The sequence below is a fragment of the Cornus florida genome, unplaced genomic scaffold (genome assembly GCF_030987335.1).
Source record: "Cornus florida cultivar Cherokee Brave unplaced genomic scaffold, ASM3098733v1 CherokeeBrave_3.0.0_Hap2_Chr08, whole genome shotgun sequence".
Lineage (NCBI taxonomy): Eukaryota > Viridiplantae > Streptophyta > Magnoliopsida > Cornales > Cornaceae > Cornus > Cornus florida.
The window spans coordinates 1809227-1826012 of NW_026775578.1; the positions used below are offsets into that span (position 1 = coordinate 1809227).

The window sequence follows — 16786 nt, forward strand, 5'->3', positions numbered from 1 at the left end:
CCAACCCAATGGGTGGAGCCTAATTTCTGGCGAGTCCATTGGAGGAGTCCAATTGCGGAATTTGGCCCAAAATCTCTGGATTTTGGACCATTGGACTTGCTCTAAAGTAGCTTAATTACGGACAAGTGACCAATATGCTAAAGGTTACACAAACAACCTACAAAACTTTGGAAAAAACTATGAGCAGGATGCTCACACCACGACCAAAGGAGAGCTCAACACCTCCTTGACAACCCTTGCCCAAAAGGACAACTTTTTCCCTTTTTCACAACTCACAGGCAAATCCACATAATGATAATGACATCCCTTGCACAATTGGTCCAGATTCAAGAATAGTTTAGTCATAATCAAATCTAAAAGCTAGAGTGATGATTTCACATTGGCAAGTACATAAAATCATTAATCCTAAGGCATTAGCCAGTGGTCCACCAATACATTGGGGACTGACTACACTCTCTCTAATTCGGTGTTGTGTTTGTCCAATTGGTCTTTCAACTCCTTCCTCCACCCTTGAATCAGTCTTTCTCGATTCTTGATAAGCTCAGTCTTAATCTTCAACTCGTCTTCCATCGCGGCAATCTCCTATTAAGAATATGACACATAACCCTATAGAAATAACTTCATTGAAGTCTGAAAAATCTGTGCAATAGAAGAACAAATACATAAAACGTTCTATCATATTGTGACCTGCAAATTACCTTTTGAAGGGTTCCTGCCTTGGTTGGCTGATCCTCACGTTGAAGACCGATAAAATAGAGTTGAAGTTTTTTAGCAGCTTCCATGAAATCTCTAGCATGCCTCTCAACATCAACTGCAGCAATCAAAGAAGAATCATCTCTTCTAGCAACACCAAAATGCATGTTGAAATTACATTAAGCATGTACTTTGAGAGAACTTATCTTGATTCAAAGTTCATTCACTATGACATTCAGTAAGACAGCCATGAAGTTTCATAACAGAGTATACAGAAAGACCATCGAAATGCAGGTTTATCCCTTAAACAATTTTGACAGAAATCTATAACTCAGTATTACATTTATCTCCAACATTTTATGAATGAGACATAAAAATTTCCTATAAAGTTTCTCTTAGAGATCTAAAATATATTCAAGTGCCTGTCCAATTCCCATCCCAACAATAACTCCCATCATGCAGCCACAACTACGGTAACCAACATCAAAAGTGGATAGTTTAAGGCCTCATCTAAAAACAAACAGCTTGCATAGCATTAGCCTGTTCGCAGCATCTGTGTTGAATCCACAATTACTCCAACAGATCCTTAAGATTGGTGCACTTTACCAGATTGAGCTAAGTGTCACAAATCTTTCTATGCATCCTGTATATTCAATATTGCTCTTTAAAATCCAACGTACTATTGTGTAAAAGAGGTAACTATTTTATTTAGGTAATTAAACTCACCTCACCTGATGTACAACATAACATAATTACAAGTACCTTCTCTGCTGATTCAAAAAATTTACTGACATCCCCGTCAAAATTTCTGTTGGACAGCATTAAAAAAGAATGTTGTTATACTTTTTTTCCCTCAACGGTTATCAATTTATTTTAGTTGAAAAGTGGGGTTAAGCTGAAAGGTAAAAGGGAAATTTCAGTATTTTGTAACTTAATTATATATATATAAACAAATTTCAACCTTTGACTAACGTTTAAGGTGTTCTATTACAAAGTACTAACCTCAGCGGAGTCCCCTATAATTTTGAATCAATAGGGAGGCCTGTGTAATTATGTTATACCTCAAGTTAGGTGATAGTTTACCCTTTTTATTTTTCATCCTACTTAAAAAATAAAAAAATGACGGCTCATAATAATATCCTAGTCTGCAGCCATGATAAGAATATCCCACGAACAGTCGGTTCACCAGAAACACGGAATTTACATGGTTGGCCCAATCAGCCCCTAAAATGGTTACAGCCAAGGATCTTAAATCTATAAGAATACAAGTTTGTAACCCTTAAAAAATGATGAAATATCTGACTTGCATGTGTTCCAACTTATTAGATTCGTTGAGTAGGCTTGCCTAAGTTGTCTGCTATAATCATTCTTTGAGGCAAACTATATGAATGCAAGATGGTCCATTAACTTTGCTGGCCTTATTGAATCAACGACCTATACTGATAATATTTGTATTGTTTGTTTTGGTTATATTCCCTTCTTTTTTTCTATTTAAAATGATTTTAAATAAGATGTTTTCCTCCTAACTTGTGATTTACTGCCAAAGCATACGCTTTTTAACAATTCACTCCTTGCTATAGATTAGCATTTTTTTAACACAAAATTCCCACCCACTGTCAAAATATTCTCGACAACAAACTCCAAATAGTTTTGTAATGTTTAAAATATTTACTGCCTACTTATGCAAAATTTCTCCACAATCTTCCATCTTGTATCCACCAATCAACGTATAAGTAGTTTTTAAAAAATATATATTTTTTACTGATCTTAACCTTTAAATGTATAGAGCTGCATAAATTCAAGTCTCAATTGCCACCGTCTAATACTTAAAATGCTCTTTAGTTCCCTCGACTTCTTTGAAACGTTGGAATGCCAGTATCAAATCCGGTCAGAGAGGAAAAGCAAAATAAAACAAACAAACAAAATGAGTTAACTAAAGAAGATTCTTGAAATTTGGTGCTTCATACAGCTAAAATGAATCTGCACATGGATTATCTAGATTATAACAATTATGATTACTGTTCAAGTTGGAGCAATGAGCTTTTCAGTAAAGGCAGAAGATTATTTTTCAAGCAAAGAACCAAATCACACGAAAACCACCTTCACATATCAATAGTTCCAAGTTCCAACACCGGATAAGTAAAGGTAGGCTTAACCTAAATACACAGCCAAGTATATCACCAAACTCCTACATTCCCAAAGGAAACCGGTACACTCCAATTTGTATTGATCTTCCGCCTATTGCTTCGAATGTCCCAAATATATAATCTTGCTCAAAACTCGTGATAGCCAGCTTGAGACAGCAACTATCATTCAAATCACAAATGTTGCAAAGAAACATCTTCTTGTGAATTTTAAAAAATGGTGAAATATCTTACAACTTTCTCCAGACCTACACACTCATTCGACGTTCTCAACAAGGAATTTTATTAATCACTCCTTTCAAATTCCAACAGTTTACACTTTCCACTTATTCACCACAATTCTTGATATTCAATTAATTACTCATCCTGCAATGTTATAATTAGAAATGATCTCTTTTCACATTACTCTTCTCGAGATACATCCTAGTAAAAAAATATAATTTACTAATGAAAATGTTCCCAAATCTAGTCAATATAAAAACAGCAACTAATGGTGTCGTAACCAGACTATTTAATAAATGTACAGTAGATACTATGCTTATAGGAGTGGGAAAATAGTATCTCATTGAGAAAAACTGTTCGAGTGCGACAGGCAGGGGCGGAGCCAGGGGTGCCCCCCTCTTTCTTTTTTTTTTCAAAACACACATATTGGCCATAAAATAAAGAGTTTGAAAATGAATTTAACTTGTGCCATTAGAAAATTTTAATTTGGACCATTTTAACCATGCCCTTGAAAGAACAAATCTTGTGAAACAAAATTTAAGTTCATTATTATTGTAGTCCTTTCTTAAAATATATATATACTTATACTTTAATTGTCACATGCTAAATGACAATTTGAATGACTACTTCTTGTATAAGTTACTAAAGAAATAATTTTGTTCTCTTACAACTTGGGAAACTTTGTTTGATTAAAATTATTTTGTTTCTTAATCTTTCATCAAGGTAATAATGATATACATATATTTTAGAGCAAAAACAAAGTACTCAAAATGTTTTTAAAAAAATTAAAACAATTCCTGAAGAAAATTTGATTTAGTTTGCATTTTTTTTTATTTTTTTAAATTTTTGAATTTTGTAAGGCATGTGTACTATGACTATATATTATATACAAAATTATTATAATCCAATTGGTTTAAAAATATATTAAATTTAATAACATAATACAAGTTCGGCCCCCCCTAAAGTAATATTCCTGGCTCCGCCCCTGGTGACAAGTAGACATTAAAGTCAGCAATTAGTGTAATTATTAATGGTGTGAGTTCGCAGGCTTGTACCAGTGATTTACATAAGAAAATCAGTCAAATAATTACTCACTCTGATGAGAAGGGTGAGGAGATCGATCTATTGCTTGGAGCTCTCTTGCGGGCAAGCATGGAAGCAAAGCAGCCTCCAGTGCCATCACACAGCCAATCATGTCCTCTCTTGGTAGAATGGAAGATTGAAGCGGTAGATCAAGTGGATGTTGTTGATCAAGTGGTTGCCGCTCAGCCATGTTTATCTCAATTAAACAACAATTACAGTGGCAATGCAGCAAGTACTCTTTCTCCCAAGGTAGTCAGAAAACCTAAAACTGCAAGAATCTGAATGAAATATAGGTTAGATGCATGTGGGCTCACTAAGAAATACATGATGAACTCATAAATAAGGAAATGCCTGAAATTCTTTATTACAAAAAATAAAAATAAAAATACAGAACCCCAATATTTACAAGTCGGCCACGACAGTAACACATACAACATAAGCAAAGGTCATTACAGAGAGTCCATATATCGCTGAACAGTTAGTATGCTAACTAATGTAAAAATGAAAATGATCGGTAAGACCTATGTTACCTGGACTCTCCTGTTCTTCTCATCGTATCCGTGTCAACATGACATGACATGGACATGAGTATGAATGAAATATGTATCCAACAAACATACCCAAATTGGATATCTAAATCCTCTAACTAGGATAACGGAAATTATTATTGAGTATTTTTTTAAAACAAAAAGAAAATAGTATGATATATTACATTTTAAGTAGCACATTATGTTTTTAAGTATGCAAAATGTGTCCATGTACCCATATCTAAGTTTTAGACACATTTCAAGCCGAGTCCCTATATCCTAAAATTTGCAATTAGGGATGTCTGACACAAAAACACATACCCGCATGGTCGCCCCGATACAAGTACTTAGCTAAATTCCTCTACCGAATTAGATCCTTTTCTTTTGCCACATATGAGATATTGCTAACATCTCTTAATGATATTCAACAAAGAAAAATCATCAACAGAAAATTGGGTGAGCCAAGGGAATCCGCACATCTCTCTCTCCATCTCTCCCCTTTTTTACACAACACATAAGTGCATAGAGAAATAGAAAGATAAATACATGGATAAAAACTCATTGGAGCCAGATTCACTCCTTCAGGCAAAAGAGCGCTCGAGACTATGGGGGAGTAACAGACTCCGAAGTGTGACTTTCTGGAGTCATAGAGGGGGGGTTCCTGGGAGCCCGTAAGAAAGTGTCTTGGAAACGCAAGAATCCAACTTCGAAACAGACTTTGTCAATCCATTTTATTACTTTTTTTGAAATAGTAGTCGTTTCTGTCACCAAGGCCAGATCAGAAGTAGATGAACAAAACCACTTTAACTGAGCCCTCATTTGACAACTATCTCTTTCCTTCTTTAAGTTTTTAATGCATGAAATGTCGAAAAAAAAAAAAAAAAAAAAAAAAAAAAGGAATATTTCTAGTAATTAAATCAAAATAATCTAAAAATAAAAATAAATAAATTACTGGTTTTATTTATTTTATTTTGGGTAGTGAAAAATTATTCTCAAATGAATAAAATTTTCCCTGAACTTCTTAATTTCAGTCATTGCTTAATAAAAAGCCATTACCCAATGTGGTCCCTGTTAGTCAATGGTACAGCAGAAGTGAACCAAGTACTGACGTACACTTTGGCATAATTTGCACAAAAAGATTGCTCAGACTCAATTCTGTTATCCTATACTAAACAGCTAGAACTTCAACCACTGCACCACTGTGCAATAAACCAACGGGCCAGTGGTCTAGCGGTATCGGCATCTTACTTCCCAAAGGGAGGTCAGGGGTTCAAGTCTCAGAAGAGAGTGTGTGAGTACCAACTAGGAAAAAATATATATATATAAACCTCTTCATTCTACTTAATGCCACAACACAACTCAACAACCTTTTCACAACGGGTTTGGGGTTGACTACTAAGTCTATCTACTGCTGCAAAAGAGAAAAGCGGAAAAAGAGCAAGAACATTTAGTACCTATTTTTCAATTATATTATATATATATATATATATATATATATATATATAGGAGTTTGGAAAAATGATTTGTTTCATGTACAAGGAGATAAGTCCATAAAAATTTAAACAAATTCCCCAAATTTCTCTATCAAAACAACAGAAGAAGTACATAAACATTTCGGAATTTATCCTGAGTTTTTTCAGCCAAATTATTTACATCCAAATTAATTTAAAATTATACCCTGCCCCAATTCCAAATTTAGTAACTCTGCCAGTACTTACCAATGCTAAATCCTTGGTAGAAACATAAAAATAACATAGTTGAATCACTTTTACAACACTAACTTGACTAGATGTATTCTAATTCCATCACCATAAAAATGGGAAGGAAAATGTCACCCAATAAACCCACAGGTTGCTCGCTCTTTATACATCCAGTTTACAAACTCGGTCAGGATATGATAAGAACTCATTTCATCATTCAAGAAATCAATAATTGTAACAATTTACAAAGTGAAATTGCTCAAAATAAGCATCCATCAGTCATCAATCATAACCCAAACATTAGTAGGAAGAAGAACAGATGGAGAAAAACTCTAATCCTAAAACTTAAAAAAATTAAATACCTGGTCAATTAGATGTCGCGCGATGCTTCTTCCTACCTTTTCTCTTCTTTTCCTCTTCTTCTTCTTCTTCTTCTTCTTCTTCTCTCCCTTGTATGGCGTTCGATGTTGAACAAAGCAAGAGAGAGAATTATTTTTTTAATTAATTATTATTATTTTTTCATGTGACATTTAATTAAGTTTTACTAATTTATAAGTAGTATATCCTTAGAAACCCAGAAAGCTTCTATAATTATATAATAGACCCCAATTTTTAGAAAAATATTTATGAATCTGACACTGACACTGACGTCACTCCATTTGTATTTCATGCTAGAAGAAAGGTATTCGTTGAATCCGTTGATAGCCCAATTCCATTCAATGAAATTGGTTTCACTTTTCCACTTATATATATAAATAAATAAAAAAATTACTCCCAACAAATTGAAATGATAATTACTCGTATATCTTTAAAGTAATATGTACAATTTTTTGTTATTAAAATAGTACACTATGTTTTGAAAATGCATATTTAAATTAAAAATAAATTGAATAGTTGGGTGATTTATTTATTAGTCAAGTGAAATAATCAAAATTATTGTCCAAATTCCTTGACCAAAAGTTCATAGTTTGGAAAAGAATATATAACTATCTTTTTTTCATTTTCATTTTCATTTTTATTTTCATTGTCATTTTCTACAATATGAAATGGTTAAAAATATGGAAACCAGCCCATTTCAGAAAAGCAGCATCCAGGGGGCAAAAAAAAAAAAAAAAAAACACTGCTATCCAATATTTCAACAAACTGCAGCATTTATTATGGAAATAGTATCGGTATTCTATGGCATGGCAGTGTTGTAAACTTCAATGACCAGTCTTCAACATCTAACATTCTGTATACCAAGTGGGGCCATTTTTTTATTTAATCCGATCATAAAAGTAAATTTGCTCCAGAGTGGAGAAAGAAGCGAAGTAAAAAAAACAAAATCCAAACTGGAGATAAAGAATTGGAATACCCTGTGATAAAATGCAACCATGCCGCAAAAGCATTCTATTTTTGTGTACAATAGAACAGAATACAAGAATTGTGGAAAATATAAAGACTAACATGAGAAGATTTAAACTTTTAAGAATTCATATAAGCCTAATGCCTAAGCCATTTTAAGAGTTAATCACTCGGCATATTCTCTATTTCTGACCCATTGAAAGTTCACCTTACCTCTAATAATATATACTCCGTACAGATTTTGTGCAGTACTGACTAATAAGTTACATAATTGAATCATCATTGCTCAGCTCCCTAACCACAATACAGCCGGTGATAGATGCAAAACGGAGCAGCAAATTCGAACAAACAAAAATGGGAAATCACAATCGTTGATGATCATCTCTTGAAATTGAAATTTACTTGAACAACATAGCGCATCCTAATCTGATCCACGTTGTAAACTATGTACTCATTGTACAATAAGCTACCCTGCAAAAGCATTTGAATGCAATCTTTTGGTCATCTAATCTGATAGTCAATGCAATGCAAACACCCTTAAAAAATTGTTCTAGAGAAATTTGAGATAAAAATTTAGGATATATATATAATCTGTTATACACTAAATGTTTTACAGAGATGGCGAGCTGCACCTTTGGGGCCAGTTGCTCCTTTGACTTTCCAAGGGGGACTACAACACCATCTTCAAGTGTTTGAACCTCTGCGAAATCTGGGGCAGTTGAACCAACTCCTTTTGTGCTGCAATGTTAGGTATCAACCACATTAAGGTCCAAGCAATACATATGTGATACTTGATATTGGCCGGACTACTATATGGATCATAACATAGAATATTAACATTACAAAAACATAACTCAAAAAATACTTAGCAGTATAACTTAACAAAAGTGATATTACTAAAGATGAAACAGATGATGGCAGAATTTTTGTACCAACGTGCATACTCAAAGCATGGTTTTGCCATGAAAGTTATTTATGAATGTCATGATTAGAGAAGAAACATATAAACAATTGAATTCTATATGGCAATGACATGAGGCCTAAGGGCATCTTATAATTTCGACCATTTCATTAAGTAATTCTATTAAGCACAAAAAAATAATAATAATAAAATAATCGGCTAGTACTAAGCCACTTGTTTCACATGGACTGGAGTATGTGATTATCAAATCCCAAATTTAAAGATACAGGAACAAGGCTAAACATTCAAAAAAATTAATGATTAGAGATACTATTAGTAGAGGAACTAGGCATTAATTTATACTCTCAGGTTTTAGTAACTTCATTTACAAATAATTTAAGTGTTCTATTATTTTTCAGCTTAAAATGGTGATTTTATTTTTCAAAATGGCAGTTCACTCATTTTGAAAATGTAAACTAATAAAATAGTTTTATCATTTTATGTACAACTATATAATAAGTTTATGACTGTTCGGTACATGTCCAACCAGACATGTCATACGCATTTCATATCTATACCAATTAGAATGCCCGATTTTGGCTACTTCACTTGTCTATAAGAGTCCATGTAACATCATCAATAGTCCAGTAAACATGAATCAGACATTCAACTGAGTGAAAGAAATAGAGACAAGAGAATGAAACCTTAGCTTCCCCTCTGGCAACTTGTCAGCATTGTAGTCTGCAGTTAGCAGCTCAGCCATGTCACCGAGTGCAACCTAAGAAAGTTCTACAGTTTTATATAAGACGCGCGGCTATAAATATAAGAAAGACATAAATCAACAATTTTCTAGGAAGCCTACATGCAGCCCTTCAAAGTAAAGCATGTCAATGTTAGGGGCATTTTTTATATAAAAAAAAAATGAAAAAAAAAAGTGCAATAAAAATAATCTATTGACAATTTCAGTACATTCCAAATCAAAGATGAGTGTAGAACATTGTGAAATGTATTTGCAAATCCATCCAAATACGAGATCTTGATGCGTGAAATTAATGTTTTATACTTGAACAAGGACAACCTCACATAACAGCAACACACCAGCCGTTGTTGCATGAGTTGAATAGCAATAATTTGCACTTTTGGAGAACATGTCAGCAAAATAAACCCCCTTTCCAAACATGTAACCTGTAACAGGTGCTTCTGGTGGAGCAATGCGCAAACCTGGTGGATTGTTATTGCACAACTTGCAGTCAGATAATCTGCATAAATTTTTAATGTATATATATTCTTATAGAAGGAAGAATGAAAAACCTTGGGATAGAATTCCAGTCCAGTTCGTAAGCCGAGAACCATGCCACAAAAGCATTCTATTTTTTGTATTAGAGAACTGCTCAGACAAGTAGTAGGCTTTAAATGCGCAATTATATTTCTTCACAGATAACGTAATTCAAAGAGCAACTGTATACACTTTTTACAAGAGCCATTATAAGATGAGAGAGTATTTCTGTATGCATAATGTAGCTGTCACCTTTCTGAAACGTTCGCCTTCACCCTCTTTTGACACCCTAAATATTTGAACAACTTCTACAGTATAATTTGAATGTGTTCTTGCATGAGTGTTCTTCATATATTTTGCAATCTGAGCAAGGACAACAGAAACGTCACCAATCAATATCAAAGATAAGATCATCCAATGGATAAATCAAACAAATTGTGGCACTTTCTAGCATATCATAGTTTGTGGGTCAATGCAAGGTCAGGAACAAAAGGCAATGAGCTTAATATTAAGTTTCAGTTTTCAATGCCAAAAGCCAAGGAAAACATCAAGAAGAAAAAATAATAAATACCATAGAAAATTCCTTGGAATCAACTTCAAGCGGCATCAATTCACAATGAAGGCGTTCGTAATGAGAGTACAAGGGATCTTCCTGTGACAATAGTAAAAGAAATTATATTAGAAACACCGAGTTACATGTCATTTAGTAGAATGACAAATGAGACAGCATCTTTTGCATATTATCCTTGCCACATACAAGCACTAACATTACCCTACAAGAGATGTAAAACTTGCTTTTGATGTTGCTACACTACTACAATAATTTAAGAGGCCGACCAAAACTACATGGGCTGAAGTACTAAAAAATGACTTTAAAAAATTATAAGTGAAGACATGATATATAATAGGAAAGAATGAAAAAACAGAATTCATATGGCGACCCCATCCATATGGGATAAAGGAAAGGATGATGATGATGATGATCTAAATGTAAACTGTAGAGTAACTCAGTCAAATGAATTTGGTTTTCTTTCTAAAATGGCATGCTTTGAGAGTACACATGGAATACAGATAATAAATGTAGAAGGTATGTGTAATGTGTATAATTGGATCCTCAAATGGCATGTTTTTAGAGTGAAGAAAATCCTTTACGTGTATAAATCACAACTAGATGCCTCACTCCACAGGTGGAAGGACTCTCAAGTCTCTACCCCTCAAACATACATAAGGGTTTATATAATCCAATAGAAATGCTATTCAAAAAAATTGGGGCTTAACAGAACATTATGGATATTCAATAATACATTTCAGCAAAAATCCAACCCATTTGATTGGTACATATGAGCAAGATAATCAGCATTTTCCATTTATTGCAGTGGTGTACTTTAATCCTTAAAAACCTGTGTTAAGAAAAAATCTAAACAGGTGGAAAACCCAGCATCCACCACACAGTTAATTTTGAAGGAGAAAACCAGTCAAGCAGTACCTGCATCCCAATAGCATCAGTCAACAGTTTTGTTGCAAGCTCAATTTCACCAAGGGCTTCAACCTTCAATCAAACAGAAGATTTAATCATTGCCTCCACTAAGATGAACAGAATAAATTTCCAGAATACACATTAAATCTTACTAAAAAATTTGTCGCTAGAGGTTATGTATGAGGATTATATGTTTCATCAATCACCATAGATCAAGCTACCAAGTTAGTTAGAAAAAACTGTCCCCCCAAAAGTAATTAAATAAATACCAAGAACTTGCAGAGGCAACATGGGCATCCCAAAGCATGATCAACATAGAGAAGAAAATTTACCATTTCCAGCTTGCGTTTTAACTTTTGAGGAGTGTCGATAACAAACTCACCTGCCATCATACGCATTTTTTTGTGTTAAATCAGAAGTCACTAACCATCTCCCCCTCCCAAAAAAAAAAAAAAAGAAAGAAAAACAATAGTTGAGTAAAGCCAGTTGCAATATTTCTGAAAACTCTCCATGATGGATTGCCATGAGCATCAAAACCACGTGTCACCATGCGTAAGAGAGATAGAAAGGACTCACGCATCTTCTTAAAACCAAAGTCATGAGGAATAACGGTATAGAATTCTCTGCAATCAAAATTGTCTATCAAAATGAGATATTGTCGAACAATGATGACAAGTTATAACCAATTTTCTTGAAGTTAGAAATTAAAACTTCAATGTAATTATGAGCAATAAAAAAATAATAATAAAAAATAAAAAGAGGAAGAAGAAGAAGAAAGAAAAAAGAGCAAAACAAGCATGTCTACATGATAAATATTATGTTGAAAAAGCAGTTGGAATTGCAAACCAAACTTAGTCAAGCATTACACAAAGTATATTGTAATGAACAAATTCTTACCCACTTAATTGCTCCAGCTTTTTCCTTTGTGACTGACCAATTACATCTGCAATCCTCTTCAAGACATCATAGCCCTACATAAAGCAATTTAAGGTTGCCTGTTAGCAGCTCAACAGAACAGAGGGGAACAATAAAGCATTACTTTTTTTTAGGAGTGAAGTTCAGCAATAAAAATAATATGAAATTATGAAGTGAGAAAGTGCAGTACACAAAACTGCAATATAAATATTGAATTTTGTTGATAAATCTTTTGGGTTCTGAAACTAAGAAGGCATGCAAATCTGCAGTGATGGGGAAACATAGATTTGTAATAATAGAAACTCCAAAGCTTGCTTTATATTTTATAAAAAGAAAAGAAACAATAATTTCAAAAAATTGCTTAGATTGGGACGAAGGAAATTTAGGAAAATATTATTGATAAAACCCCATTCCCCCCTCCCCCGATTACGCAGAAGGGAAAGCAAATTATGGGAAATCCAACCATAGCAAATGAAAATTTGATAACTAAGATTCATATTTGGTGGCAATTACTTGTTGTTCTGAAAAGTAGATTTGAGAGTAGTATGCCAAACAGAAGTGCTGAGCAAGTAAAGCAGTACCAAGTATGGAATCAATGGATGGAAAACTATTTAGTTCCACAGCACCATCAGAGCCAATGTAATAATGCAAGTTTGAATGAACTGATAAGTACATAATTAAGACAACCCGTAACTGGTGATCGCCTCAGAAATCTAATTCTCCTCATGAATAAAAGAGAGAAACAATTATAAACTACGAGCAATAAAAAGGATCTATAAAGGAACACAAAGAACCTAGCAAATCTATAATCTTAAAACAAATAAAATATCCAGACATTTCAAGCATCTTTTAGATTTGACGGACACTACCCAAAACTTCCAGACCAGATATGATCATTACTCACAGTGTACCCTTCTCATGCTAAATATGAGCAACACAAAGTCGCTCGAGATCTCAAACCTCTATTTCTACTACCATTGATCCCTTCCATGCAACTTGCCTAAATTTGCACACAGAATATCTCTGGAATCCAGGTAAATATTGGTCGGGTACTAAGGTAGCTTAGTCACATAATTTGTGTGATATCTGCTTTAGGAATCTGGTTTAGTCCCTTTACAGTGTGAAGTTCCATGCTCATGTTTGATCTAGGATAAATATTAAGAAATCTTGACAATGCCTTTGATGAACTTCAAGTTTCTTCACATTCTAACTTATCTCTGAAGCGAAAAATCTTTTAGTTACATAATAACTAGTATATCAGCTTTAATTTTCATGTTAAAACTAAATCAGACACAACAGTATTGTTTAAAGGAAAACATGAGTACATAACAGAAAACTTGCCTTTAAAATTGTCGATTTGCTTAGCTTCCCAAGCGGCAATTTTTCAGCATTGTACCCTATAACAGTATGAACAGAACATTTAGTGATTAACCAATTGAGAACATACAACAAAGTTGATAAACAGATGATCAAAGCATAAAATTAAAATGAAAAGTACGATGTAAACAGCATATCAAAGTATTCCTGTGATATAGGCATGCTTTTAGGGGACCACCCATCACACAGGCAATATGGGTTAAAAGCATATTCAATTTCTTAATTCCTATGATCAAAAACCAAAAATATTATTGTTGATAATCAGATAAACTCGTAAGGTTATCCACCAAAAAAACAAAATCCAATTCTTTCAATTATGTAACTACATTCTACATAGTGTACAAGTTTAAAGATTGATAATGCAAACCTATTTCCATCATATGTTGCTTCATCATGCTGACATTGCAAATAAGAGAGATGAACTTTGCAACACGGGCCTCCAGTTTCGTCTCCCGAGGTTGTATTCCCATTGTAGAATTAGACTTTCCTTGGACCTGATAGTAGTTATCTCAAAATAGCAGACAAGATTGTGCTCAAAATTTAAACCTTATTATGGAAGTTTGTAACAACAATAATTGTTAGACAAACCAACTTTTGGTAAATGGACATCCCTCTTTGTCAAGGGCATTAGGAGCTGAAAGCGTACTTTATATAACGAAATATAATTTGAAAAACATTGCCCCTTTACCATTTGGGTGCTGCTTTGTGATTCTTTTTTCTTTCTTTTGTTTGGAATGAAATGGGGGTGCGACAAAACAGGGTGGGGCGGAATATTTTAATCAAGTGTAGAGAAGCTAATTTAAATAAATGCTAATATGTCAAGTATTCAACAATCAAGCTGGACAATATTTTAGCACCAGAACAACTCACATCTGATTCTTCTTCCTTTTCAGTGTAATCCATTTCCAACCAAGTATAGCTCTTTGGGTGACAAACGAACTCTTTACGGTTGGACCAATGGTTCTTGGTCTTGGCATAGAACTTCTGTTCAAACTCCTGGATGGCACTCTCCCAAGATGTGAAGGGGCCATGTAACTTATCTTGACCCCTTATACCAACTCTACCCCATCTATTGTAGACTACGAATCTACCACCATCATCAGATTCTGCTACCAGTTATTGGAGTGCAAAGGGTAAGATGTTAGTATTATTTGTCGAATATAGTATAAACGTATATGTTCATGACAAAGTCCATGATATATCAATTTGTGCATGTCAACGTTTGAAAAAATCTTGTATTTGGAACTCAGAAAGATCGTTAAATAATTCCATGCCAGCCAATTGTTATTATAAAAAGCTTGAAGGATAACAAACTGGAATAGTCGTGTCTCACCAATTCCCTCAAATCAGGCTCTAAAGTTGATTTAATTACTCTCTCTTCTTCAAATTAAGAAGCCATTTCAATGGGTTAAAAAATATATATAAGAAAAATAAACTAGGAAAAAGATAGAGAGTTGATAAGTAACCTATGAAAAAAAAAAGAGTTGAGAAAATACCTAGGACTTGAATCACATAGAACTTGTTATTGTTCTCCCCAACATTTGTCTGGTTCAACATGGCATCATAGATTTCATCATCCTATGCACAGGGAAATAAAAGAGATGAAAGAATGTCAAACCAATGGTAACAATAAATATAAATAAAAAACAAACAAATGTTCCGAAAGCACAAAACGCACCCAAAGAACTACGGACAAGGATCCTCTCCAGGAAATGGTTGGTGGGTGTGCAGGACCTCTCCTTTCCTGGAGAGGATCCTTGTCCAAGAACTACATATTTGATGTTTTTTGTCAAAACCACACAACACACCCACAGAACTACATATTTGATGTTTTTGTCAAAACCATGAGAATTACCTGTTTTAGTACATGGTAGTGAGCCTTAATGTGATCCGGAAGCCACTGATCCAAAACAGCCGCACCCTTCTTGGTCGCGGTGACCAGTTTCTCCTTTCTTTCATCTTCATCTTTATCTTCTCTTCCTTTGGCCGCCATTTACCACAACATGATAAAGAGTTCCCAAATACACCACGTATCAAGAACTATTAATTCCAAAAAATCTACATACCTTCAAGATTGTCCTTCTTAGAATCGGCACAAAGCGTTTCAAGAAGTTGTTTCTTGGAGCCATTTGTAAAAATTCCTCTAAGGGTGGCTTGTTCGCGTAGTTGTTTGATTCCCATATCCCGAAACTTGTCAATCGCCTTGATTTTCTCGGCCCCATTTGAATCCCCATCTCCGGATACCCTATGTCTCTTCTTGCTCTCTGAAACGTTGATTGAATCGTTTGATTGCTTATTTTCTTTGCGAATAGCCGATTCGAGTCTACGAACCTGCGCCACATCACAATCAACAGACAAGAAATAGCACTTATATAATACATATAGATAGAACGAGGGGTACGATACCAGAGTGGGTTTGGTTCCGGTGGTGCTGTGTCCGCGTTGAGCGAGCTCGTCCCGAAGCTCATCCACTTTTAGTTTGTTTGCCATATTTTAGAGAGTGTAGACAGAGAAAGAAGGGCAATGTTTTGACGTTTTTAGAGGGAAGAGGTTTTTAAAGCCGAACGGAGTATTGAAAATATAAAGATCAAAAAAAGTTAAGGCACTCCACTCCATCTCCTCTGTGCGCAGCAAGATTTCTTTGCCGCCGTTGATATTTTTTTAAATATGTCGCGTGGAGGAAATGTTCCGTTCCCAAACTTCTGTAAATTAATAATAATAATAATATCATTGGAAAAATAATGCTTAGAGATATAAATTGATGTAATAATGATTTGGTTAAAATTAATTTTAAATTAAATTTTACATAATATTTTTTAGTGACAAAATAAATTAAATTAATAATATTATTTAGTGACAAAATAAATTAAATTAATGATATTATTTTATATACTTTTTTAAAGAAATGAAGAAACTAGTAGTGGCAAAAGGCAACAATAATAGCTTAGAGGAAGTAAATGGCAATGATGGAGGGCAGCTGTGGTTTGGGTGGTAGTGATAAAAGGTAGCAGGTGGTGGTGGTAGAATGTGACAACAATGGCGATATTAGAAGGCAGCCGCGGTTGGGGAGAGTTGTGGCAATAATGTGGTAGTGACGGTGTTAAGTAATATAAAAAATAATAGTAAT

At 34.1% G+C, this 16786-nt stretch overlaps 2 protein-coding genes across 2 annotated transcripts; both read right to left on the bottom strand.

Moving 5' to 3' along the window:
• Positions 1–303: 303 nt before the first annotated feature.
• Positions 304–6902, bottom strand: LOC132268822 (mediator of RNA polymerase II transcription subunit 28-like). The gene is made up of 4 exons (XM_059769673.1): positions 6732–6902; positions 4155–4420; positions 699–811; positions 304–582 (listed from the first exon to the last, which is right to left on the bottom strand). The coding sequence occupies exons 2-4, from the start codon at positions 4330–4332 to the stop codon at positions 448–450; spliced, it is 426 nt and encodes a 141-aa protein (XP_059625656.1). The 5' UTR covers positions 4333–4420; positions 6732–6902; the 3' UTR covers positions 304–447.
• Positions 6903–7701: 799 nt separating this feature from the next.
• On the bottom strand, positions 7702–16288 carry LOC132268823 (poly [ADP-ribose] polymerase 2). Its single transcript, XM_059769674.1, has 18 exons — positions 16066–16288; positions 15726–15990; positions 15515–15639; positions 15156–15237; positions 14530–14765; positions 14027–14153; positions 13624–13679; positions 12265–12338; positions 11944–11990; positions 11700–11749; positions 11377–11439; positions 10462–10542; positions 10143–10253; positions 9926–10001; positions 9693–9835; positions 9319–9392; positions 8346–8451; positions 7702–8184 (listed from the first exon to the last, which is right to left on the bottom strand). The coding sequence occupies exons 1-18, from the start codon at positions 16147–16149 to the stop codon at positions 8092–8094; spliced, it is 1893 nt and encodes a 630-aa protein (XP_059625657.1). The 5' UTR covers positions 16150–16288; the 3' UTR covers positions 7702–8091.
• Between the last annotated feature and the right edge of the window lie 498 nt (positions 16289–16786).